The 25,565-nt window shown below is 49.3% G+C and overlaps 10 protein-coding genes across 10 annotated transcripts; 4 read left to right on the top strand and 6 right to left on the bottom strand.

Annotated features, from left to right (window-relative positions):
- Nucleotides 1-329: 329 nt before the first annotated feature.
- On the bottom strand, nucleotides 330-1,265 carry KD926_003388 (YWTD domain-containing protein; the record flags this gene model as incomplete). The annotated part of the gene is made up of 1 exon (XM_053097522.1): nucleotides 330-1,265. The coding sequence occupies one exon, from the start codon at nucleotides 1,263-1,265 to the stop codon at nucleotides 330-332; it is 936 nt and encodes a 311-aa protein (XP_052958599.1).
- Nucleotides 1,266-1,619: 354 nt separating this feature from the next.
- Nucleotides 1,620-3,919, top strand: KD926_003387 (Zn(II)2Cys6 transcription factor; the record flags this gene model as incomplete). The annotated part of the gene is made up of 4 exons (XM_053097521.1): nucleotides 1,620-1,758; nucleotides 1,823-2,678; nucleotides 2,730-3,058; nucleotides 3,516-3,919. 4 exons carry the CDS (start codon nucleotides 1,620-1,622, stop codon nucleotides 3,917-3,919), a joined length of 1,728 nt encoding a protein of 575 aa, XP_052958598.1.
- A 187-nt stretch (nucleotides 3,920-4,106) lies between these two features.
- KD926_003386 (alpha methylacyl-CoA racemase) lies at nucleotides 4,107-5,907 on the bottom strand (the record flags this gene model as incomplete). Its single annotated transcript, XM_053097520.1, has 2 exons — nucleotides 4,107-4,895; nucleotides 4,960-5,907. 2 exons carry the CDS (start codon nucleotides 5,905-5,907, stop codon nucleotides 4,107-4,109), a joined length of 1,737 nt encoding a protein of 578 aa, XP_052958597.1.
- Nucleotides 5,908-5,994: 87 nt separating this feature from the next.
- Nucleotides 5,995-7,532, top strand: KD926_003385 (uncharacterized protein; the record flags this gene model as incomplete). Its single annotated transcript, XM_053097518.1, has 4 exons — nucleotides 5,995-6,325; nucleotides 6,473-6,711; nucleotides 6,788-7,172; nucleotides 7,228-7,532. The coding sequence occupies 4 exons, from the start codon at nucleotides 5,995-5,997 to the stop codon at nucleotides 7,530-7,532; spliced, it is 1,260 nt and encodes a 419-aa protein (XP_052958596.1).
- A 783-nt stretch (nucleotides 7,533-8,315) lies between these two features.
- KD926_003384 (uncharacterized protein) lies at nucleotides 8,316-9,368 on the bottom strand (the record flags this gene model as incomplete). The annotated part of the gene is made up of 1 exon (XM_053097517.1): nucleotides 8,316-9,368. One exon carries the CDS (start codon nucleotides 9,366-9,368, stop codon nucleotides 8,316-8,318), a length of 1,053 nt encoding a protein of 350 aa, XP_052958595.1.
- Nucleotides 9,369-10,703: 1,335 nt separating this feature from the next.
- KD926_003383 (putative mitochondrial import inner membrane translocase subunit TIM23) lies at nucleotides 10,704-11,321 on the bottom strand (the record flags this gene model as incomplete). Its single annotated transcript, XM_053097516.1, has 1 exon — nucleotides 10,704-11,321. The coding sequence occupies one exon, from the start codon at nucleotides 11,319-11,321 to the stop codon at nucleotides 10,704-10,706; it is 618 nt and encodes a 205-aa protein (XP_052958594.1).
- Nucleotides 11,322-12,711: 1,390 nt separating this feature from the next.
- KD926_003382 (putative ABC multidrug transporter) lies at nucleotides 12,712-17,401 on the bottom strand (the record flags this gene model as incomplete). The annotated part of the gene is made up of 5 exons (XM_053097515.1): nucleotides 12,712-13,479; nucleotides 13,541-14,189; nucleotides 14,255-16,590; nucleotides 16,655-16,713; nucleotides 16,777-17,401. The coding sequence occupies 5 exons, from the start codon at nucleotides 17,399-17,401 to the stop codon at nucleotides 12,712-12,714; spliced, it is 4,437 nt and encodes a 1,478-aa protein (XP_052958593.1).
- Nucleotides 17,402-18,841: 1,440 nt separating this feature from the next.
- KD926_003381 (putative MFS transporter) lies at nucleotides 18,842-20,487 on the bottom strand (the record flags this gene model as incomplete). The annotated part of the gene is made up of 2 exons (XM_053097514.1): nucleotides 18,842-20,126; nucleotides 20,183-20,487. 2 exons carry the CDS (start codon nucleotides 20,485-20,487, stop codon nucleotides 18,842-18,844), a joined length of 1,590 nt encoding a protein of 529 aa, XP_052958592.1.
- A 1,074-nt stretch (nucleotides 20,488-21,561) lies between these two features.
- On the top strand, nucleotides 21,562-22,842 carry KD926_003380 (uncharacterized protein; the record flags this gene model as incomplete). Its single annotated transcript, XM_053097513.1, has 4 exons — nucleotides 21,562-21,741; nucleotides 21,794-22,172; nucleotides 22,230-22,350; nucleotides 22,422-22,842. The coding sequence occupies 4 exons, from the start codon at nucleotides 21,562-21,564 to the stop codon at nucleotides 22,840-22,842; spliced, it is 1,101 nt and encodes a 366-aa protein (XP_052958591.1).
- Nucleotides 22,843-23,824: 982 nt separating this feature from the next.
- On the top strand, nucleotides 23,825-25,402 carry KD926_003379 (O-methyltransferase; the record flags this gene model as incomplete). Its single annotated transcript, XM_053097512.1, has 6 exons — nucleotides 23,825-23,980; nucleotides 24,033-24,159; nucleotides 24,229-24,352; nucleotides 24,410-24,431; nucleotides 24,509-24,941; nucleotides 25,029-25,402. 6 exons carry the CDS (start codon nucleotides 23,825-23,827, stop codon nucleotides 25,400-25,402), a joined length of 1,236 nt encoding a protein of 411 aa, XP_052958590.1.
- Nucleotides 25,403-25,565: the final 163 nt, after the last annotated feature.

Below are 25,565 nucleotides of genomic sequence, written 5' to 3'. Positions count from 1 at the left end.
AAAAATTATGTAGATTGTTGTAAAGACTTAAGAAATATTGAAACCAGGGATGCATTCTTTCGACACACGTGATATATTACGAATAACGAATAATTATTCGCATACTTTTAACCTGCGAATAAAATTGCGAATATTATTCGCAGTGTTTGCAAACTACGAATATGAATAACGAATAATGCTAATACCTGCGCATATTCGTATTCGCAACAGCCCTAATTTCTGATGAACGTAAACCTTTATCTTTAGGTATGCCTCTATTGTTATATACACTTACTTCTCTGTCCATATATTTCTATAGTCAAGGTAATTAATCTATCCAACGGTATACTCTATTCTCCAACATAAGCCACCCCAGTGATAGCACCTCCAACATCAGACAAGATGGTACTCTTGCACGACCCGTCCACGCTAGCACTGTATAGTGAACCGCCTAGATCCGCAAAGAACATGCGGCCATTCTTCAAGTCCAAAGCAATCCCAATCCCTTCATGAAGCTTACGAACCAAAATTTTCGACTCCAGTTTCTGCCCAGGAGCGTCTGCAAGAACCAACGAATTGACCGTATTGCCCCGAGGCGGATCCCCTCGATCCGTCCAATAGAGCGTGCCCGAAGCATGGTCCAACTCCAGGTCAATGGGCTCCGGAAGACCTTCCAAAAGACACTCAACATCTGTCCTCCTTTCCGCGGACTTTCCCTGTCTCATGTCAAGCCCCATCCGAAATATCTGGCCCTGGTTCCCCTTCGATGGCCCTTTCTGTGTCCAATAGATCTTCCAGGACTCTTCGTCAACCGCGATTCCCACGCACCAGTCATAAACAGCCGCTATATCTGTGCCGTCACTCGAAGTGGCTCGGTAGAGTACTTCAATATCACTCCCATCCAGATTCGCTCGCATGACCCTTCTCCCCTCGCGATCGGACCAGTACAACTTCTGGGACTGTGGGGCAATGGTCAACTGCTTCGGAGTGTGTGTGTGTCCCCTAGGAATAACGGTCACGATGTTGTTTCCGGACAGATCGCATCGCTGAATAGAGCCGTCGTCGGCAGACGGAATCCCCATGTTTGTCCAGTATATGTGCTGGCGTTCTGTGTCGATGGCGATCCCGTCCGGCATGGTGTTGATTTGCGTGATCAGCTCACGGAAATCGGACCCGTCGGGTTTGCATGTTAGGAGACGACCATTGGTCTCCGGGTTTGAGATACCGACGTCGAGGAAGTAGAGTTGTCCTGAGGGCTTTGTGGAGATGTCAGGTCGAGGAGCCATTTTGTGAATCTGTAGGTCTAGAAAAAAGTATATATAGCGTGCCGATCTAAAGGAATCAAGGGAGGAAAGCGTCAAACAAGCAATTGGGTATCTGGTAGTGCAGATTCAGCTTTTAAGTAACATGTTCAATGATTATACGTGATTTATCGGCATTTTTGAGCCGAGTGTTCCAACTTCTTCGAAAGTGGAACTGTTCCTTGACTGACGAGTACTTTGTAGAAGATAGGGAGATCCTCGGATGACCCGATTGGGAACGGAACGGCAATGACATAATCATGCGGATGCTCCCTCCCGCTCCGGGCGAAAATTCGGAATGAAACTTCAATTTCACTGCCTTCCGTGATTCCGGGCAAAATGATGTTTTCATTCCACACCGGCCGCGCCTCCCCACAAGACCAGGCGTCCAGGGAATCAAGGCCGAAAAGAGCCAAGACCAGAATTGCTTGCAACGTATGCAAGGCCAGGAAAACGAAATGCGACGGTGCTAGACCCAGTAAGCGGAACTAAAAACATCTCTGTCGCGTAGTGGGGAATAGTTTATGCTCACCTTGCATTAGTCTGCGGACCCTGTTCAAGACGGAAACAGACCTCGCATACAACTAATTGTATATACCGCGAAACGGACAGTGATGAGCAGCCAAGAGACACAAGTGAGCGTCTAGCAAGTGATTCCCCACAGGTCGACGATGACGACGGGGCTAGCTCCTACAGTGCATTCGCCCCCACTGGCGGTTTATTTGGCGCATCCAGTGGTGCACATGTTCTCCAGAATGTAGGGAATGAGACGGGCCTACCAAACACCCCTACAGGTCAAGGGCAAAGCCGAAGTCAAGTCCTGCCGAAGGCGCTCAAACGCCTGCCTAAGCTGCAGAACCAGAGGTTTCGGAAAGATCCACCTGACCTGCAGTTTGCGATACCCCCAAGGAAGCAGGCGGATCACCTTCTGTCGCTATATTGGGACTATGTCGACAGTGTATACCCTTGGTTGGACAGGCCCTTGATCGAAAATGCATATGAGACTCTATGGGTCAAGGACGGTGAACTGACCATGAATGAAACGGTCTTACACTGCCTTCTGAATCTCATGTTCGCTACATCTTGTGTTGCGTCTCAGGGCGAGCCTCCTCTGGCTCGCTATCAATCTTCGGTTGTCTTCTTCGAGCGAGCACAGGCGTTGATGTCTTACCAACTGATGGATCTCTACAACTTTGAAATTATTCAGGTCCTCTTGTTGACAGCGGTGTACCTCCAACATGAGAAAGAGCCCCAGAAATGCTTCCGAATCATTGGCACAGCAATTCATGTTGCCCAAGAGCTGGGACTACATATCCCTGAAACAACCGCTGCAATGGACAGTCCAAAAGAACGTGATCTTGCACGCCAAGTTTGGAATGGATGTGTTGTTATGGATAGGTATGATATAAGGGCCGGAGTTTAGAGTGTGTAAGCTGAATTCCGTCTTAGAATCTGCGCCATGACGTTTGGCTGCCCCCTCAAAGTCCCTCAATTTGTCGCAGAGCAAGGACTGAAAACTCTGGCGCTCAGTTCCATGGAGGTCTCTAGTGAAACTGTGACCACAAGTCTACCCTCAAAATACAACTTCTACGTCTCATTCTGCCGATTACACCATATCATTTCAGAAGTCCTGGAAACCTTTTATATCTCCGGTGATAACACAAACGAACGCCAACCCGGAAGAGATTCCAAAAAGCGGGAGGAAAACTCTTCTTCCCTCTTTTTTGACAAATTCGCGAGCCTTTTTCGCATCGAGTCCGCACTAAATGACTGGGCTCGTAATCTGCATTCGTTCTTTCAAATGCCGTCGGAGCTGCAAGATCCCACGCCAACGAAACACATAACTCGTGAAGCAAATGTATTGCGCGCTAGGTAGTATCTACCGTTTACTTGACATCCTATAAAATACTAGACACTGACAAACTCTGTTCCATTGTAAAGGTACCTTTCAGTCCGACTTCTCCTTTTCAGGCTCTTGCTTTTACAAATCCATCAACAAAAGACCGAGAATACCTCAGGAAACGGCCTATATTCAGATGATAACCAGATTATGCCACACGTAGTTTTTCAGTGTCAAGTGAACTGCACAAAAGCGGCTGCCGACATGATTGAATTTATCGTCCGGAACTCCCCAGAGCAAAAGCAGGCGTACATATTGCCATCCAACTGGTACACTGTCTCATGTTAGCTTTATATCTCAATTCAGACCAATATCGTGAACTGACCATATGAAAGATGTATACATGGCTGTAACGAATCTGCTCGCAGCCCAATCCTCCCCACAGATAGTGGAGTATTTCTCCGTGGTTCGCTTGCAGGGCATATTGGAGCAGGCCCGAGGAATCCTTAAAGATTACGAGAAACACGCCCCGCTGGCTTCAAGGTGCAGCTCTGTTCTCAAAGTGATCGAGCAGAATATGGGCAGGCGGGAGTCGGTAGCAGATCTCGCTTCCTTAGAAGCACCACAATTTGCCAGGGGGAATGATAACACATCTGCGCGTGACTTTGTCCCTGGAACCCAGGAGCCGCAAACTGCTATGGTGGATGATTTGACAATGGTTGAGAACTATACTTTTGATTGGAACGAGTGGCCTATGTTCTTTGCGCAGCTGGACGGCGATACGGCCCCTATTTGGTAATGATAAAGTATGGTCTTCTATATATGATCGTCTATAAGTGAAAGGTTATAAATCTATAAATTACGTTCACGATTATTGTACAAAAGACATGGGTCAAACACGATGCAAATTCCAGGCTCATGCACGTCCATTATCGGAAATTATTTCCGTTGCCCGTCACCATCTGTCACATCACTCTCCAACTCGTTTAGAGCCACTCAATGCTTTGCTCATGATAGCAATTAGGAACGGAAGGTGTCAACCAACGAGGCGTGACACCAGCATCACCCAACTGAACCACGGGCTTCAGAAGTTCCATGCGACCCCATGGTCCCTCCTGGAAGCTAGTAAGGAGCGACTCAGGACCAGACTCAAAGTACTGAGGGAAGACACTCTTCCAGCCATCCATGACAACGAGCAGAATCTCCGTCACAAATTGCGAGGGTCCAATGTGACCCCATTTGAACAATTGTCTGCTCCGTTCTACCACCTCCGGCGAGTATAGCCCGATCTCCGGCTCCAGATTGATCGTATCGGCTTTCACCAACGAGCTTGTGACCCGATACGAGTCGCCGTGTCGTGCCCGATCCCGAAGTGCCATCAGCGCTCCCAATGCACCCACCAGACCCGTGGTCATGTCGGAGATGGGCAGTGGAGGGAGAACGCTAGTCCCGTCTGTAAATCCTAGGGAGCGGCCCATGACATATGATGACCCGGATGCTGCGTCGCCGATCTGCTGCCAGCCCGGTCGTTCATGGTACGGGCCGTCGGGACCGTAGCAGTTCTCTTCAACGTACACGATGCCCTTGCCGCGGTTACCGGCCATCTCGAGGAGATCGTTGACACCGAAGCCCTTCCGCGCGATCGCGTTGGGGCGGAATCCTTGAACAAAAACATCGGCGTCCTTGATGAATTCGCGTAGTCGCGTCTTGTCTTCCTCCTTCGTGAGATCAATATCGATGGTGCGCTTTCCGGCGTTTAAGGTAAGTTGCAAGACCTGAGGATTCAAATTAGCATACAGTGATTTTCCAACGAGAGTTGAGCAGTTATTGTGGACTCACGTTAAGATCCACCAGGCGACTGCAATTGACACGAATGACATCCGCACCAAGCGCAGCAAGGGTGCTACCGATAACAGGACCAGCAATGATACGAACCAGCTCCACGACCTTGATTCCTGCCAGCGGACGCTTATCATTGGCGACCTTGGCATGAGGAACAGGAGGGGTTGGAATAGCATGCGATTGACGCGAGTAATCGACCAGCGGGTGCTCTGCAAGTCTCTTTCCCATCATGGTATCTGACCACCCTTGTGGCGTGAAGCAGATACTACCACAGAACCCGTTCTCGACGTTCAGAATCTCCAGCTCATCTGCCGTCCATTGCTCGACATGTTTGCTGATATACTCGTACGCTTCATCCGAGGTCCTGGCTGGATACTCAGGATCCATTCCCAAGGCGCGCAGGACGGGTGCCGCGTCCAAGGAGCCGTGAATCTGATACCAAACGCCCGGTGTCTTGGTCTTGTAGATGGCTGTCGATCGTTGTCTGAGGGGGGTTGCCTGCCAGCCTTTCTCAAAATCACGATCGAAGAGCGTGGGTAGCTTCCCTGACCGGACTAGCTCAGACATATCCTTTCCCTCGACGGATGCGGCGAAGATTGTCCCCAGCCAGATCGCTGCATGATCGGTATTCACTGTGACCTTCTGGGTGCTGGCTGTAGTGCCGTCGCGGTCTTCGACAATCTCGTGCGCGACAATGCCGCACATAGCGTGTAGGGCAGAAGCGACAAGAGGCGCTTTGAATGGGCCGGGGATAACGGGCAGCTCGCTGCCAATGAAGTTGACGGTTTTCCATAGTTCTGCGTCCTTGGTGAACCCAGGCGTCCGTTTGGCGATGTACTCGAAAATGCGACTAGCATCCTGCGGCGCGGGGAGGAAGTCCTTATCCACAAAGGTTCCGGGGCCGTAGATGTCTGTACTCGACGTTGTCGCGTGAGAATAAGTCATTGTGAAGTGTGGCAATCGCAGTGAAAACAATAAATTCTGTCAAAGAGCGAACGAGATATATGATTTCAATTAGGCAGGGCTATCCATATGGCGAAGGAGACGGCTACTATTAAGTTTTTAACTACTATGTCTCCATACGCCAGTGTCCCCATCAAACCGTTGAATATCCCGGGACATTTACAAATCCTGATTCCGAGGTTTCAGATTTGGGAACCCGAAGTTCGGAACCAGCGGATGTCGGCAAGCCGAAACCTCGGAATGCACTCCGTTGACCTAAAATGGAAACTTGCCCTGGACTATTCGATGGATGCCGAGATAATGCCGGGGGTATCCCGGCTGCCGGGACTTCGCCGTCGATCGTCGTCATGGCGTCCGATGTGGATATTGCCCAATTGGGAAGCGGAAAGGCGCTTCCGAGGTATGAGGCGTTGCGAACAAAGGATGACCGAGGCTGGCGAACTAATACTACGCCCTGTTAGTTCAATATATAGTCGTTATGACAGTCCAACGGTAATGTAGGCACAAATTTGCCAAAATCTAATTATGTCTCCCTCCATCAAAACAGTCGGTGTTATTGGCGCAGGCGTCATAGGCGCCAGTTGGACGGCCCTCTTCCTCGCAAAGGGACTCAAAGTGATTGTAACAGATCCAGCACCAGGAGCTGAGTCTAAAGTCCGTGACTATCTACGGCAGTATTGCGCCGCGGTACCGAATGCCACAGTTGATCCTGCCACCTGCTTAGGAAATTTCACATTTGTCAACGACATCGACCCATACCTCGGAAGCCTAGACTTAATACAAGAGGTTAGTTTTCGATCACATTCTCAGCCTGTCCTATCTTATCTATCGATCTCTTCCCAGTACTAACCCACCATCCCAGAACGGACCAGAGAGGGTAGACTTCAAACGCCGTCTCTTCGCACATTTAGACGCAAAGACGCCCTCACACGTCCTTATCGCATCATCCTCCTCCGGCCTCCCAGCATCACAGTTTGTCACAGAATGCACAAACAACCCAGCCCGCATTCTCATCGGACATCCCTTCAATCCTCCACACTTAGTGCCCCTGGTTGAGATTGTCCCTCACCCGGGAACGAGCCAGGAATACGTATCAGCCGCATACCAGTTCTACCAAAGCCTAGATAAGGACCCAGTGGTTGTCAAACAAGAAACGCCCGGGTTCATCGCCAACCGCTTGCAAGGTGCTGTCTGTGCTGAGGCATACAGCCTCGTTTCAAGAGGGATTGTGTCCGCAGAGGATCTTGGTAAGTATTCATCTTCCGTGCATTCACGGGGTCAGTCGGCGCTAACTTGAATAAGATAAAACTGTCACATCTGGTCTCGGTCTCCGGTGGGCCTTGACAGGGCCCATCATGACGAATACGCTTGGTGGCGGAGGGGACTTTCGTCATTTTATGGATCACCTGGGTCCGGCATTGAAGTCTTGGATTGATGATATGAATCAGCATCGATTCGACATGGCTTCTCAAGATAAAGTTGATGCTCTGAAGGAGACAGTGAATGAGTGGGTGTCGCAGGTTGACTTGAGGAAGAGAGAAGCGGACCGTGATGCTCTTTTGGCGGATTTGGTTAGAAGTAAACTGGACCAAGCAGGAAAATCGTGATGAGACAGGAGCCGATGACGATAGGAAAACAAAACAACACTATTGAGCTCGAAAGATAGATTTGGAGCTATGTGTACGCAAAGCGCGAGAGATATTAATTATTATTACATGTGCAATAACACGGTGCGAATGCAAGCAGCACTAGGTAGTATCAACGATACGGGCTGGTTAGCAGGCTCATCATGATCGCCAGGTCACCCGAGCACTCGATGACTTCAATAAACAGTTCATTCAAGTGAATCTATCTTCATGACATGCAATAGTCTTCGAAGCTGTTCCTCACTTCAGTGGATATGATAATTCATCTTTTGGTTATTATAGTGGCTTCGGCATTCTTGTTTTCTATGGAATACGTTAATAAAAAGAAAGGAATAAACGGGGTCATATAATTTACAACACGTAACTACAGGAAGTATACATGTGATTTCTCGCTATCCATCGCGACTCATAATTTGAGAATACTAGTTATCTCATATAATGTAGCATCCTAAGTTCAATTTATAATTCTTTACGCCATTGGAAGCAAATGCAAAAGAGAAAATAAATTGACGGACATAAAATCGTTTTCGTATTTCATTGGAACCCGCATGGTCCCGCCCCTTCCATGAAATCGCAGGCAGTTAGAGAACATACAGATGCATCCTGCAAACAATAAGATATAACATGAAAAGAACTGGTAAAGTCAATATCATAGTAAGAGCGCTGATAAAGTTGATCCGACCGAATGGAAAGAGATTTAGAACAGAAAAGGTCCATGGGGCGTGTCCAGAGAGCTCTGAGGATCTACTTGAGAGTGATGATTGTGTACTCGTCAGCATCATTATAGCTATCGCTCTCAACCTTCTCTTTTTCTTCCGGGAAGCCAAAATCGTCGTCACTGTCTGAATCCCAGCGACATGCTTCCTTGATCTCTTCCCAACTCATGTCGCCCGACCACTGCCGGATGTCGTCTTCATGGAGAGGCACCGAAACATCCTCCACGGTATTAACGTTTTTCCCGCGTCGTACAGTCACCAGTAGTCCTTTTCCGACTTCATCCGGGCGCATAAGCTGCGCGTCCTTGTCGACTCCAAAGGTCTCGAGATTTTCACGGGATGGCGGCTTCTGCTCGAAAATTTCGCGTGTCTTAGGGTTGATGACCGAGCATGGGATGTTGGATTGAGTGGATCGGTAAATCTTGACACAACCGCCAGCGTCTACACCATCTCGCTGAGCTAGATCGCGGCTCCAGGTGCTAGGCTGGGGCTTGCGCCAGTAGGGGTCCGCAAGAAATATATCCATCCTTGGGAAGCCAAGCATTGTGGAATTTCCCGTGATGTAGTGCAGTTCCCTCCATCCATCGCCGTGTTTGACTAGGCCGCTCAGGGTATCATAAGAAACCTCAGGACAGTCAGAATTGATCACTGTAAGTGTGTCAAGGTTTAAACCGGGAAGTAGTTTGAGGGCCCAGGCGAGTCTGTAGTACACATCATCCTCATAATCAGGTGGCGACAACATGAGTGGATGAGAGCCAACACGAACCCGACGGATCTTTTCAACCACAGTTCGAGGCACTGAAGAGAGCTTGTCGAGCAGGTCCCTGACTTCTTCGAAGGCAAACATGACCTGGCCGAGCCAGGAGTCTCCAATCTCTCGACTGATAAGACGGCAAGAGCGCAGAATCGCCAGAGAATTGGGTGCTGGCTTCATCCGCTTGGAGTTGATGCGACTGGTCATTCGCTGGCCGTGGGCAAGGCGAGTTGAAGTGAAAAGGTGGCCGTAGATCTGCAGGCGTACCTCTGCTGGAAGGCGCAGGAGCCGAGAGGAGACATCTTTCTGTACGTGTGAAGTGGGCATTCTGTGGGATTTGTAGACAGGAATTGGAAGACGTGTTTGTTTGAAGAAGATATGGCAGATCGATGAAACATGTCATGAGGAATGGAACTGGAAGTGAATGACCTGCTTGATGATCGCCAAGTCACTGGACTGACTAGTCCGCTTTAGGCCAGCCAGCCGGCAGCCATGCCACCTAAAGGGAAATTTCACCTATAAGCTGGAATATAATGAAATTAATAACAGATCAATTATAATTAACTATAGGGAAATGTAATAAATAAGATTAAGCTTCTTTAACCCAAAAAGAAGCGCCAAGAAGCAAAAACATACAACAGCAGGGATTCACTGGTGGTCACCCACCCAACTACTAACCTGCCGGCGTGTGGCTTAAGTACGGCTGAGCGGACGGGAAGCCCTGTTCTCCACACCCTGTGGTCGTATGTATTAGAAATGACAAAGTAGTGGAATATATAGTGCAATTTGATTAGTATTGTCGCTCCATGCTGAGCTTGAACAAAACATGCTTACTGGTCTTTGTCAATCTTACTGTTGGAACAATATTGTCAACCAGATCAGAGAAGTGGAGGATCTTGACCTAATCTACATACCGCACAGCACCTTGCTTGGCCTAGACTTGGCCTACCATTCCAAATGACATACCAATGGATCAGGAATGCATAGGTGTAAACAAGTGGAACTATAAATGGCTAGGCAGATTGCAGTTTAGAAATGACACTTCACTTTTACCTACCGAGCATATACCTACATTCCGTTGCATCGATAGGATATCTGCTTAGTGCAATGACCAAGTCAACCGACACTTACGTTCTTCTCAAAGTCTTCAACAGGCCTCAAGTTCTAGTCCAGCCAAAAATTCATATATTTTAATTTATTCTAATCAACACATTCTCCTTACAGCGTTGGCAAGCCTCTGCCGTGATATTAATCCGGTCTCGCATTGTGCGCCCACTATGACCGAGTATAGTTAGAGAGAGAGCTTGAATCGCTTTCAAGCTGTTTTCTAACGCAGAAGAGAATCTAGATTGTCTTAGAGTTTGGTAACAATTGTAGTCCTGCATGAATTCGTTGGTAGTCTTACAGGGTCCCGCTGATACTCGAAGTGAATAAACAGCGGGAAATTAATCCGTTCTAATACAGCGTGAACAAGTAAAAATAAAAGAAAAGAAAAAAAGTTAAATAATACAACACCCTCCCGTTTTGCTGAAAACGACGGTGGACATAAGGAGGTTGACTCGGCTCGTTCCACGAGGGATTCGGGTAAGTTGGCGATTAGAAGAAGGTTTTTCTCACGACCTGTTCCTGAGTTAGCGATAGTTCCTGGCGGAGCGAGGGAAATCAAAAGACAAGCCAGGGAGCACAAACCGCCCAGCCACCGGCAATCGTCGCCACGATGCCACCGGAAATCATCATTGGCTTCAGACCCCGAGTGCTCTTGAAAATCATGCCACTCAGAGCACCGGCCACAATGCTGTTGGCAGAGTCGTGCTTGCCGCAAGCATAGCCAATCCCGGAGTTGAAACCGTTGTATACCATGGCCACCACGCCGGCGGAGTTGCCGAGGAACGGACCTCGCCGCGTGACCGAGTTCAGAACGCCGTTCAGTCGAATCTTGGGGGGCGCAGTCGCGGGGGTCTTATTCAATCCTTCGGCCAAACCCCAAGCTCCCACGACAGTCAGCGCAGCGAGATAAGTGGTGCCGGTGCCGTAACACAGGTCGTCGGACCATCCTCGGGACGGTAGGACTGATCGCGAGCCGGGCAGCTCGTCGAGGGCGGAATCTTCGAGAGTGATGTAGTCAAGGGTATCCTGGTTCAGGCCGGACAGGGGATGGAGCTGCGTCGGGTCGGGGATGGCGACGTCTGAGAAGAAGGAGCTGGCATCCGGGGCTGACGAGGCGTCGAATTCGGAGCCCTTGGGCTGCTTGCGGCCACCGAACGAATCCCAGATGAACATTGCGAAGAAGGAGAAGAGGGAAGAGAAAAAAGATTAGATTGGTATAGGGGCGAAAGACTAATCGAACCATCTGGTAGCTGGTTCCTGCCGAAGTTTCCCTCAGGATAGCAGTAGCGCGGATCAGTTTTATGAGGTAAAGCGAATGATTAGAGGCATTGGGGTTGAAACAACCTTAACCTATTCTCAAACTTTAAATATATAAGAAGCCCTTGTTGCTTAGTTGAACGTGGGCATTAGAATGAAGCGCTATTAGTGGGCCATTTTTGGTAAGCAGAACTGGCGATGCGGGATGAACCGAACGCGAGGTCAAGGTGCCGGAATGCACGCTCATCAGACACCACAAAAGGTGTTAGTTCATCTAGACAGCCCGACGGTGGCCATGGAAGTCGGAATTCGCTAAGGAGTGTGTAACGATAACATAAGCCCACCAACGACACCCTCTCGCCCGATCCATCCGATATCGATGTCTCCCATAATCATAAACCATGTGTCCGACATCGCTAACAGTGAACCAGCGTAGCACTGGTATATCCCAGTACAGAATTGCTGAGCTAGCCAATATGTAAGGGTTGTCGGTCCACTCGAGGACAGCGGGATGACGTCCTACCATGGACGATACGTGACATCGCGTTGAAGATCGGTTGCCTGGATGGACAAGGAATATGGAATATTGGTTTCCATTATCGTTACCCGACAGAATACCTAGTCTGACGAAACTAACGTATCTGTGGTCTCTGAAGACTTGCTGTGGCGAGATCGGGGGTGACATTTGGAGGATTGGTTACTTATATATACCACAGCGAGCTATGGAGCAGATCAATGAGGGTATGGAACAATCCGAAATTGTGGAGAGACTGAGGTTTGTCTTAGAGAGCACGCAGGGGAATGCTGAGGTAATGAAGCCATATCCAAGACAGCAAGCCGTTGCCCATATAGCTTATAATTATGGGTAGGAAAGCCGAGGTTGCAATACAGAGCTAGGACACGATCCATTATACACCGTAATGTTAAGGGAGATTGTCAGCCAATTGAGAGATGTTTCTAGCATCAATTTGAATAGATAATGATTGCTTTAGGAGGGTTCCAATCTCAAACAGGAAGTTTACTCTGTGGTGTCTGATGTTGATCATTTTTTACGTTTTGTGCTTGTACGCAGACATAGTAATTCCAGAATCAGTCGCCGTGTCAGTTATGAGAAGAAGTCAAGAGTTCCTCGGTTGGCTGGGGACTTTATAGCTGAGTATGCCTATGCGAGGGAAACAGTAAATAAATAAGTTTAAATGTGTGATCCGAAATTAGGTTATGACATTAGATAAAGTGACAGTGACAAGGCGAAACAAATCAAATCAAACAAATATTAAAGGCTCTCAACGAGTAGTTACCTTCTAGCTCATTTCTTCGCAACCTTCTCCAAAAGCATACCTGGACTCCATCGACGGATCCGAAACAAGTAATACAAGACCGTGGCCATGAAGATATTGAACACAACAAAGACCCACAGCAACCCAAAATTGCGCCATCTATCTGTCCAATAAATCCCCACAGAAGCCATATACTCATCTGCGACGCTCAGCGAACAATAATTGCAATCCTTGGTCGCATCAGGATTCATCAACTGGCCTCCGGCGGCTTCCAGCATCCCACCCAAATATTGCTGACAGGTTTGACCGGAAGGCGGATCGAATATTGTCAGCTCCTCTGTGGAGCATACCACTTGTCTTCCATGCAATTGTGTTGCGGCCATCCCGCCTATCCAGTAAGTAAAAGGTGAGACACGGTACATGAACATCCAGAACCCGGGAAGCGCCGATTGCGGTTGCATGACACCACAGAAGGTCAAAGACATGGAAAAGAGCAACACGACAATCGCGCTGCCTGTGATAGCATCCTCGATAGCCGCAATGATCATATGCGCGAATGTGCTAGCGTAGACATAATATTGGATGCAGAACAGAAGGACTAGGACTTGTCGGTCAGATGTCTGACCGTCTCCTACGACGGCGTAATAGTAGCAGGCAAAAGTGAGGATACCACTCAGTATTTGGTATGGTATCTCGACAATGATATTGGCGATCAGAAACGCTTTCCAGGAATACGCTTTGCTTGGCCTTTCACGGACCTCGTAGAGGGCGCGCTGGGTTACAAAGACGGGCATCACCTAGAATCAAGATGTTAGAGTGCAATTGGAGGCATTTAGACCCGGGAAAAGTAGAACCAACCTGCTGAACGACCGAGGCAAAGATAGAACAAATCATGAACAAGGAGAAGATCAAAACCTGCATGCCCTGTAATGACTGCTTAGCGTCATAGAATGAAAATCCAATAAAGAGCCCGGCCATGATAGCCAATCCCCATTTGGAAACGATGTACTCAGGCATGCGCCAGTACTGCTGAAACGTCCGACGGGTTACAACATAGAGCTGCATCCACAACGGCGCTGCGAATTCGGACTGGGAGGCACGGTCGTCGCTGCTCTCCTGTGGTTTCGCGGCCTGCTCTGCATGGATCCGGTTGATCTCCGTTTGGATGCTCTGGCTCTCGCTGCTCTGACTCCAAACATCGAACCAACTTTGACCTCGACTATTAGCACCTTCATTGACCACTTCGATCATGTATTCTGCTGGATTCTCATCATCTGCACAGTTCCGGGCGCCGTTTGACTGGAAGTAATCAAGTAATGTACGAGACTGGGCTCCGATCGGTCCAAAATACGCGGTCTTTCCCCCTTTGGCCAGGAATAGCAACTGATCGAACTGTTGAAATAGCATGGCACTCGGTTGGTGAATAGTGCAAAGAACTGCCTGCCCGCTGTGTGCAAGCTTGCGGAGGAAGGAGCATATGGCCCATGAGCTCTGCGAGTCAAGGCCACTAAGAGACGTCAGTTCTGTTCAAGTAGTCTTTTGACCATGTTCCGGAATCAATAAGTCACTCACCTGGTCGGCTCATCCAAGAAAAGAAGTAACTTGGGTTTCGCGGCCAACTCAACACCAATTGTCAACAGCTTCCGTTGCTCAACATTCAACCCCTGACCAGGAACACCGACGACTGCCTCCGCAAACTCCTCCATATTCAACATAGCGATCACTTCCTCGATGTAATCGTATTTCTCTTTGGTCGATACAGATGCAGGCTGTCGTAGTAGGGCGCTAAACCGGAGGGACTCCCGGACCGTTGCAGTATCCAAATGCAAATCCTGCTGCTGGACATATCCGGTCTTCCTTTGGAAGCTGACGTCCAGAGTCCGTCCGTTCACAAACATGTCACCTGTGATGACACCCATAGAGGTCCGTTGAGCCAATACGTCCAACAACGTGGTCTTCCCGGCACCACTAACTCCCATGAGGGCGGTTAAGGTACCAGGCTTCACCCACCCAGAGACATGGTCGAGGAGTCGCCGTGGCTCCCCCTTGATTTCAATGTCATAGCATATGTCGCGCCAGGTGAATATGTCCGTCTGCGGAGGTATGGTGACCCGGGTATCCAGTTCCTCTGTAGGAGATTTAACAGATTCCAGCTTCATTGAAGTCTCCACGTCTTTCGCGTGTTTTCGAGGCCTCTCTCGCAGGGCGGCAGGCGCATGGCCGCGGCGGAAAACGAGCGCTTCCGCCATGCTTGCGGTTGAGGAATTCAACTCGGAAGCAAGGAAGAAAATTGCCATGAACGCAACGAGGAACGCAATCAGGATTCCGAAGTTTCGCCACACATGGCCATAGCTATAACTATAATTAGCCATGATATAACTATCGCCACTAACAGTGAGCGAGCCAGCTTCCGACCCCGACGAGGAGCAAGTGAAAGATCGGCCGGACCGGTTGGCTGTTGGCGGGACGAGCTGGGCACAGGGGAAGTCGCGGCCATGGAATTCATTCGCAATCAAGACTTCAAAAGCGTAATACACAGGATTAATCCAGTGGATCCAGTCAAACCACGGATGCATGGACGGAACTGGTAACACGTAGCCTGTATATACAATCAAGGCTAAAATCATGACGCCGCCGATACCCATGGCTTGAGCTATCGTTTTGGTGGCTGCTCCGATAGTGCGAAAGACTGCGCTCATGACGAACATCACGATGAAGGTATGAAGGAAGTAAATAAAGAACTGAGATGCCTCGCGTCGTAGGTTTGTCATGAAATACATCGTAATGTTGAAGGCAACGGCAAGAGCGAATTTCACGGGGATATCACTGACAACTCCGGCAATGGCTTCAGCTGCGGGATGATAGAATGCGTAGGAAGCATGTTTCTCAATAATGGGACGCTGTGCGTAGAGATTGTTGATCTCTGACATGGCCATCAGGGCATTCAGAAGAACGGCATAGAAGAGAGTAGCCCCCTTGGACGCGAAGCCAGCCGTCGTGTCCTGAGACCCGTAAAACACGGATCCCACAATCAGAGCCATCATGATGTTGCTGATAATCGTGGAAATCGTGGATGTTCTGTCATTCCATAAACGTTGATATGCCCGTTTGGTTGTCAATTTGATCTGCATAGGCACGCTAATCAAATATGGAGATCCAGGTCGTGTATGTTTAGCCTGCACCTGAAGTTTCCGCTCTTGGAATTGAGCTCCAGCCCCCTTATCGTCCGGGGACGGGTGAGAACGTTCGTATTGCGCGATCTCAGCTTGGAGCTGGTGGTACTCACGGGACTGAAGCCAGTAGGTCTCGAATTCTTGTGGCGTTCGTGGTACCCTGGCCTCCATCCCCTGTCGTGCCCGTCGTTCCTGCGGGTTGGTAACAGATGCCAAGAAATCTCCTGTGGTTTGTCGTGCAGGACATTCCCAGCCCTGCTCCTCGAAGAAGGGCTTCGCTGTGGTTGCAGACCCGAAGAAGATCTGCCGTCCTTCGTATAGAACAGTTACCTTGTCAAAAGCCTCATAGATTGCTTGGCTGGCTTGGTATGCAGCGACAGCATGAGCAGAGCCCGCCAGGTCTGCGAATATCCGGAGGGATTCGACGAATTTGAGAGCCGTGGCGGAATCCAAGCCTCGAGTGGAATTATCCCAGGCAGCCAGCGGTGCATTCGCAAGAGCCATCTCGGCAATGCTCACACGCTTTCTCTCTCCACCCGAGACTCCTCGAATGAAGTCGTTGCCGACTTTTGTGTTGTACGTATGACTCAATCCGAGGACTGCCATGATAACTTGGGTCAAATGCTTGGCGGATTCCTCGCGACTTGCACCTTGCAGCCTCCGGGATGACATTCGTGCAGCTGCTGCGAATTCAAGAGTTTGCCCGACCGTCAGGTGAGGGAAATGTTTATCGATCTGTCCGGAGGATATAACAAATTAGTATGGTCCTACGGCTAGGATTATGGGTTCTGACACGTACCTCTTGGTTGTACACCACTTCTCCTTTGAATTCCTTCATCATCCGGGACTGAGAGACTCCTAGATATTACAGTTAACATATTTGATACCCATGTAATTTTGAATCTATGTCGAGTTAGTTACCATTGTAATGCAGGACGCTCTTTTTATCCACATCCAGACCATACACTTCTCCACACAGAGTCTTGAGAAACGTACTACACCCAGCCCCAGGACGGCCCAGGACAAGCAAAAGCTGTCCACTTGCCAATAGTCCGTTAAAGTCCTTCAGAATGAGTTTGGGGGGAGATCTTCGCTGTCGCCAAGCCTCAGACACCTGTGTAGGTATACTGAACATGGAGGTCACTGTTTCTTGTAGTTTTAACGCAGCTCCGGAACCAGACACATTCAGGTTCTTGAACACAATTCCAGCCCGGGAACTGCTCATCCCGTTCTCTCGGGCACCTTTTATGACCCATTTCAGCCATTTCTCCAGGTCAAACTCAGGCCCCTGCGGGTTAATGGCAGGGTCATTATCGGTGATTCTTCCGAGCGAGTCTCCGTCTCCTGCAGTAGAGACAGTGCATGGGTGTACACTGGAGCGGCGCTTGGACCTCTGGGAGTGCTGAGATGCTATTCTCTTTAGATTGGCGATTTCATCTGTTTCGATCCTCACGGTGGATGAACGATGAACCGTAGGGCCGTAGACGGTAGCAGAACTATGAGTTGCATCTTTGAGGAGGTTGTCTTCGTCTTGATCGTCCGACATTCTGCCTAGGGTGAAATAAATTCAGAGTATTGCTAACGAATGATGAGGCTTTCTTTCGAGAAACAGAAAAATCATAGTTACTTTTCAGAAGTGGGCGACTGCGAGCATTTTATTCCCAGTCTACTCCTTTTCTTGGACGCTGGCTCGCCTCGTCCAACAGGGATGTTAGGTCCATTTCCTTGACATATATTCCGCTTAGTTAGCTACTCCATGTCCGCTACATGGCAGGATTCAGGCCAGTCACGCTCTAGGCTCTCACATCCTTCGGTCTCGTCAACATTCCGGGGCCGAAATTGGGATTTTTAAAATCCTTTAATTCTCTTGGTCCGGATATAAGTCGCCGGTCCTTTCTATTAAGGGAATTATGATCTTCTCGTCCGCTGACTCATCGGTCAAAAGACTTGGCATTACTATCTCGCGATGAGCTCAACATTGATAATGTCTCGGATGTCCGGGATTCCTTCATTCCTGTGAGAGAATGTTCGGTTGACCAGAGTCATTCGGCACTCAAATCTCAACTGAGAGAGGCTGAGCGATGAAGTTAACTGCTCGGTTTGTGAAAATGCCGCGTACAGATCTGTGTTCGGATAGTCTGAGCAGGTACTGAATCCCTGATATTGGCTGACGGAATATCAATTGGCCGGATGGTGTAGTTGGTTATCACGTATCGTTAACACCGATAAGGTCCTGGGATCGAGCCCCAGTCTGGTCATTGCTTTTTTTTTTTTTTTTTGGAAACATCAACCCGTGGCCTGCGTGTACAGTGTTTATTTTCTGTCTATTATTTGTTCTCGTTATTCCTTTTTGTTTTCTACTTTTTTTCAATCTGCAGAGCTCTGGTTTCATAGGGTGTGAAGTTATCACAAACAAAATACCATCCTTCGGTGAGTCACCAATATCAAGGTAACAAGCTTGCACATAAGACAGGTATATCTGCGCCCAGTTTCACTTGTTTTGGTCAGAGTTTCTTCACCCAGGGGATGGGTATTGATCAGAAAATCTAATTCCTGTGACCATTTCACCCTGATCTTTTGGTTTAACTACAGTGCATCTAGGTCATATATATACAACCGCTCCTAAACACTCACGTACCACCACTGTTGAAATCGTAGGTACAGGATGATGACATGCGACTGAAAATGACGATCTTGACGGCTTGAATTTCTCCAATTCAATATTTTATCTTAGATAAATGAATATCTACAGGTGATGGAGGGGCAGGCGAGGTGTAGGCCTTTTGACAGCTTAACGAGGTGTAATGTACGCCTCGTTGCACTGTCTGGCCGCCTCTCGGATTCCTGTCTCCAGGTGCCTGAGGCATCCTACAGAGCGCTTACAACCACCACTCTCAAACATAGGACGAATATGGGCCACTATCTTGAATGAATGTTTTATACGAAGCAACTATGCATTTATACCCTCAATAGAACAGATACTAACTCACGCCTTCCCCCCCCTTCCAAAATACATCCTCCCCTGCCACCTCCTCAACTTCTGCCCAAACACCTGCAACAGCAAGATAAACGCCAACGACCCGAAAGTGATCGCCGCCTGGATTCCCAACGCCCGGGCAGCGCCAATCCCCTTTACCCATTCGATCTGGATATACGTCGCCATGAACCCGCCCCAGTTACGACTCGCCGTGACCCAAGCGCCGACTTCCCCCGACCCCTCGGGATAACAATCAAGTAGGTAGGCGTTCACGGCGGTCGTAATGATCATGAGACTGCCGCATTGGAGGGCCGCGAAGACCGCAATCACCATGTAGTGCCAGTGGCGGTCGAATGCGAAGCCGAGGATGATGAGACTGATACAGCAGAGGACGGTGGCTGGGTAGACGATGATGAGACGGGCTTCGGGGTGCAAGCGGCCTTGGTGACGGTGGGTGTAGAATGTGCCAACTGCATCGTGGAGGTAGTGGCCGATGAACCAGCCGATGATAACGCCGACGATGCCGAAGAAGTAGAAGTACCCTGTGCATGGTAAGTCGGTGTTCGGAGGTAGGACTGGATAAGGGGGATGACCTATTCCGCGGGTCGAGAAGCCGTAGTCGTTGGTTAGCCAGATCCCGATCGTGGTGTTGACTCCGATGACCCATGCGAAGCTGAGGAAGTAGAATATCAGGACGATCAAGACAGGGATCTTGGTGATGGCTACGATAGGTCGCATGACGCATTGCAGAAAGCTTCGCTGTCGCCAGAGTTGGACTTGCTGAGCACCGGTGAGACGAGCGAGGTACGATCCTCGAGGGACCTGGTGACCTTTGCGCTCGAAAAGCGTCTCATCGAGGAGGAAGACAAGAAGAAAGGCAACGGCAGACATGATCGTACACAGCCAGAATGCCCACCGCCAAGATACATCGGCGACGATGAACGACGTGAGCAGTGGCCCCAGGTACGGACTCAGGATAATGAAGAATTCGATGCAGTTGATCACTTTGAGATGCTCATGGAAGAAAAACATATCTTTCACCCAGAGAAGAGCCGCACCTTGTCCGACGCTACAGAACAGCCCGTTGATTATGCGAGCGGCGAGATAGGATTCGAAGGATGTGGCCGCGGCCGACCAAGCGCATGTTCCTACCATCACAGCCTGAAAGATGAGAAGGATTGGCATTCGACCGAAGTATCCGACCAACATTACCACGATCAGTCCGCACGCTCCGATTGTGAAGAGGTTTCCGACGACGGCTCGTTGGACGTGCTCTTGGGGGAGATTCCATTGCCTGCATTCAGCTCATTCAATTAGATCGGGCTTTCAAAAACATAGTTGTCCACTCACATGGACTGGGGAATAACTGTAATAATCGCCGTCCCGCCCGTATAATCTGCCAGAAAGGCAATATATGCCATTATTCCGATGATGAGCCATTTTTTGCGAGAACTCCAGTTCAACGGGTCATCCGGCGTATCCAGCGGCTGGGGGATAAGAACGTGTTGGCCATCTGCGCTTGTTTTTAACTCGGATGCATTGTTAGGATACCAGTTTGGATCTGTCACATATCCTTCCAGGGCTTCTGTCTCCTCGTCAATACCGGTGGACTCAACCTGTAACGGAGGCTTGTCTTCGGGGTTTGTAGGAGACATTTCTGTGGGAAATGAAGTACGCCGAGCAGAACGGTCAGAATGACGTGGGCTGAGAGCTGGGCAAATATGCAACGGACAGTCAAAAGGCAAACAGAAAAAGAAAAGCAAAAAACAGGCAAACCCTGGGGGACACGACTGGTATCATGTCGCACTGGGTTCAGTCGGTGACCATCAGCTCCTTAACGAATTAATCTAACCCCCTGTTCGCATTCCCTTCAGATTGCGTATACGATGTAACCCAGACAATTACACGGTGCCTACAATTTTAGAGACAGAACACTTCTTGAGATATTATCTGTGCCCCGCGAAGTAAATTCAATTGCAACCCAACTGAATTGACCGATCCAGGTAAACGCCATTTCCAAGGGGACACAACGGAAATTTTGCTGATCTGTTAGATAGGTGCGGAGTTGGCGCAGCTAAGTCCATCTACTAAACCATAAAAACCACCAAGCCACGACGATCAACGATAACGGGAAATTGGAATTCGTGCCGTCTGCAGGGATTGTGAGCGCCTGAAATGTTTAATCCCAGTAAGCCTCTGGGTCGGCGCGGCGGAAGTTACATCGTCCCGTTCCTAGCGGCCGAGAGCATGCAATGCGGCGCAGGTCGTAGTATCTGTAAATGATAAATCACGCATATTGAGACATAGAGCAATTATTTGGTCGGTCACCCCGACGGAATATGGCATGGGATAGCATTTTCCGGAGGTAAAACGTTGGGATAGCTATCATTCTGAGGTACTCATACGTGAAAATCTTCTTGCTTAGCCTTCTCTTACATTTATTCTATTCGGACTCTGGGGTTACACAGAAAGAGACATCAACCATCGAGATACTAGTATTGACTTTGCCGTAGCCCCTTAATAACCAACCCCTGCCTAGATCAAAGTGTGTATCGTTACGTAGTAGAGAGAAAGACGCTGGTTGTTGTGGCCAAGAAACCCGACAGTATGGTCTAAAAGTTCCGAGGCAAGATACTACGCGGGCATCTCGAACACTGAAGGCAGTGATATAGAATGAAGGTAGTCCAAGGTTCTCTGGTAAACCCTCCGTTGCAAGCGCATCAGACGTCATGTCAGATACATACGGAGGCCGAGGACCTCTCTTGCTCGGCCTGACATGGGCAGAAGCATCACTTACTTTAGTCCTGTTTGCCCTGCGAGCAAAGACAGCCTCAATATGCCCACCAGAAAGCATGACATCCGGTATTTTTGGCCTGCGGTGGGATTTTGTTTGGGCGCTTTTTGCTCTGGTGTGTTCTGTCTCCCCATATTTGAGAGCTTCTAACATTTCTAACACTCTAGAAGATGATTGCTCTAGGAGCACAATGCACGATGACCGTGAGCGTGAAGTACGGACTCGGAATGCACCAAGATCTGCTCTCGGATTCCGATATTGTTCAGACAAACTTCTGGAGCTGGGTTGCTCAAGCGATCGGAATCGTGGATCTGGCTGTTGCGAGGTGCGCAGTGATTGCGTTCCTACTGGCCCTGCAAGCACGTACTCACCGCAAGGGACGATGGGTGCTGTTCTTTGTGGGTGGAATCCAGGGGGCCATCAATATTGCCGAGATAGGTGTTATATTCTATCAATGCGACCCACCGTGGAAACTATGGGATATGAGTGTTCCTGGGACTTGTGATCTGATCGATATCTGTCTACATATTGGGTACTTCCAAGGGGGTAAGTGTCTGTCAATGTAATCAAATGTTGAAGCTTCTGATCTAACGCACTAAACAGCTGTTGGAGCCGCCGCCGATATATTCCTGGCCTTCTACCCGATCTACATAATTGGAAGACTTCAGCAAATGAGACTATCGTTGAAGGTTGGTCTCTGTCTGCTGATGAGTGGTGGCATTATGTATGTATCTCATCGTTCTGGCCCTTTGGTATTCTCCTCCTCCAAAAGAATGCGACTAACATTCAATGCAGAGCCGGAATCGCAGGAATCAACAAAACGATCGCCATCGCCAACATCACCGAAGCGACGGACCAGACCTACTCGATCGCGCAGCTAAACATCTGGGTCCTCACCGAGATGTGGTTCATCCTGATTTTCGGCTCAATTCCGGTTCTTCGGCCGTTCTTCGTTCGGTTTTCGCAGAGCATCAAAAGCACTGCATATGGGAGTTCGCGCAATCAGTCCATGCAGCCGCATTCGGGCTCGAACAATGATGCTTGGATGTATTTGCGTGATCGGCCAGAACGGTCGTGGGTCTCTCGGGGATCGGAGAAGGGCGGCAAGGAGACAAATGTATTCAGGAGTAACAGTCAAGAGGAGATCCTAGGTTTTGAGCTTACGGATCAAATTGTGCCTGCGCGTAAGATGACAGTCACGGAGGAGAGGCATTGAATACCTTAGCTGCGCTAGTATTGACATTATATTAAGATGAATCAATAAAGGGGTCATATAGAACCGGGTATACCCAAATAATTTGGACTTAGATGCCGACCTATCGTTGGAAATACAGAACAGATCCTCGTCGCTTTTCGTCTCCATTACGGAATACAACTATTCTCCACTGGTCCCGGGCAAGAAGAACCAACCCCAAGAAAAAAACAAAAAGCAATGACCAGACTGGGGCTCGATCCCAGGACCTTATCGGTGTTAACGATACGTGATAACCAACTACACCATCCGGCCAATTGATGAAAAAAGGCTAAAATTATGCCTATATAAGCCGGGACATAATCTCAACACTGCCAAACACTCACAAAATATTCCGTTGACCTGATGAAGGCTACATATTGAAATCATCAGACGCATTGCGGTATGCCTGTCCCACTCCTCGACTGTAAATCATATTTTCAGGAGATATATCCATGTACGGAACGAATCCATACAGGACTTTTGTCTCCTCTACCAGACAAGATAAATATCCAGGGACCAATAAATAACGGCAACATATAACCCCAACAACTCTACTCCGAAAATCCACAAGAAAGGATACTACCTCAATAAGTGAAGATTACGCACCCCTCAATCAAACAAAGTCCATCACATCCTCCTAAACGTGATAAGAAAGCACCGTCCCCAAACCCCTGTCGAACCGTTACCCGTTCCAGCAATGCCGCAGACTCGCAATGACCCCCCAGCAAGGATAATCCTGCGATGTACGTACCTTTGTCTTCCGAATGTAACGCCAATAGATTGACTCCTGAGTTCAAATGGAACGAGCAAAACAAGATTCTCGTTCCATGAACAAGGCGCTTTGACGTCTGCGGGCTGAGATCATTATTTAAGAGATAGATAAACCCGGGGTTGTGCTCCCCCTCACCCTCTACTGCACGATCATTATTCTGAACTGGCGTCAAATTAATCAGAGAAGAGCAAGATGACGATTTTTGACGACATTGCCAACGTCAAAAAACTAGCTGAAGCAGAAGCAGCCGGGGACGTGAATGCCCACGGCCAGCTGCTAGCCGCGATCCGCAAGCTTCAGTTAACGGCCGAGAAACCGGTGGAGACGACGTCTCGGGTCAATTTTCAGGTATTCTTTCAATAAACCCCTCAGTTCCTAGGCAGTTGAATTAACGGGACAGATTATGCAAAATATCTGCGTCCGCGTTGCGACCGAGAAAAGATTCCTCCATGCCATTGCAGAAAGTGACAGCCCAATTACCTCGGCGGAGATGGCGCGGGGAACCAAGACGGAGGAATTGCTCATTGGTAATACAAATCTTATCGATCTGGATACTGTGGATGCCAAAGTGTCAACCGTGTTAACAGTGTGATCAGTGCGCGTGATGCGGGTTTTGACGGCGATCGGCTTCGCGGATGAGACGGCACACCAAACGTACGCTGCGAACGAGGTGACTCGATTTGCGATCCTGCCAGGGTCAATTGCAGCCGTGAAACACCAGTGAGTTTGGGTCTTCCTCATTGGGCTGCGATGGACAGGCTGATAACTAGTTGCTAGCTTCGAGCCTGACTTTGGCATGGTACGTTATCGCGGAATCCGACCGAACATTCTACCTGCTCCGTACGAAGGAAGTAGGCCGATACTGACCAAAAACAGGGCGCGAGACTAGTCGACTACATGCGCGGCCCTGGTGTCTCCCAGTTCGCCGACCAGCCGGATGAAGTCACCCTCTTCAAGTACGCGCACGGGTTCGACAAGATCTTCGGCATGCTAGAGGTCAACCCCGAGCAGAAAGAAGCGTTTGACGAGTACATGGCGGCGCGACGACTGGTGCAGCAACCGCAGTGGTTTGAAATGTATCCGGCGGCCAAGAGATTGGGGAACGTACGGTCGCAAAGCGACTCGGTGCTGCTAGTCGACGTGGGCGGTGGACCAGGTCAAGAAATGGCGCGCTTCAGGCAGCGACACCCCGAAATTGCAGGTCGGATCGTCTTGCAAGATCTTCCCCTGACATTGAACCGGATCGAAAAAGTTCCGGAGGGCATTGAGCCTATGGAGTACGACTTCTTCACACCGCAACCAGTCCAGGGTATGTCATATCACGTGATCCCAGGGGGAAGAACAGGAGGCTTCTGGAAAACGAGCGAAAAAGTTGGCTAACGCGGGGGAATCACAGGAGCACGGGCATATTTCCTCCGGCAGGTGCTGCATAATTGGTCCGATGCCAAAAGTATTCAGATTCTCTCCCGAATTGCAGACGCCATGGATGCGGACTATTCGACGCTGCTGATCGACGACTATGTGCTTCCCGATACCGGGGCCCAGTTGCGGGCGGCGGAGATGGACATCCTCATGTGGTTACATACGGCGGGGTTAGAACGGACGGTCTCGCAGTGGAAAGCGCTATTTGATGCAGTTGGACTCGAGTTAGTGGGGATTTGGAACACCGATAAGAGCGATGAGTCAGTGTTGGAAGTGCGAAGGGCACAGAACAGGGAGAACAGGGAGAACATGGCGGACGGTGGACCCGCGATGGTGGCAAAGCTCTGAATTGAGGGGGGGCATCAGCACTTGGGGGCTGCAGGTCAATGAAACCGGATGGTTTAGGTGCGGTCAGTATGAGACTACTGAGACAGTAGGTTAATAATCACGAGTCGGTGAAGCAATTCTTGACATTCAGACCGAAAGGCCCCACTGACAAGTCAGGCACCAC

Source organism: Aspergillus affinis (genome assembly GCF_023601865.1).
Source record: "Aspergillus affinis strain CMG 70 chromosome Unknown NODE_17_length_398122_cov_92_786867, whole genome shotgun sequence".
Classification (NCBI taxonomy): Eukaryota; Fungi; Ascomycota; class Eurotiomycetes; order Eurotiales; family Aspergillaceae; genus Aspergillus; species Aspergillus affinis.
Note: the sequence above shows the minus strand (reverse complement) of the source record. Positions and strands in the feature narration are given on the sequence as shown.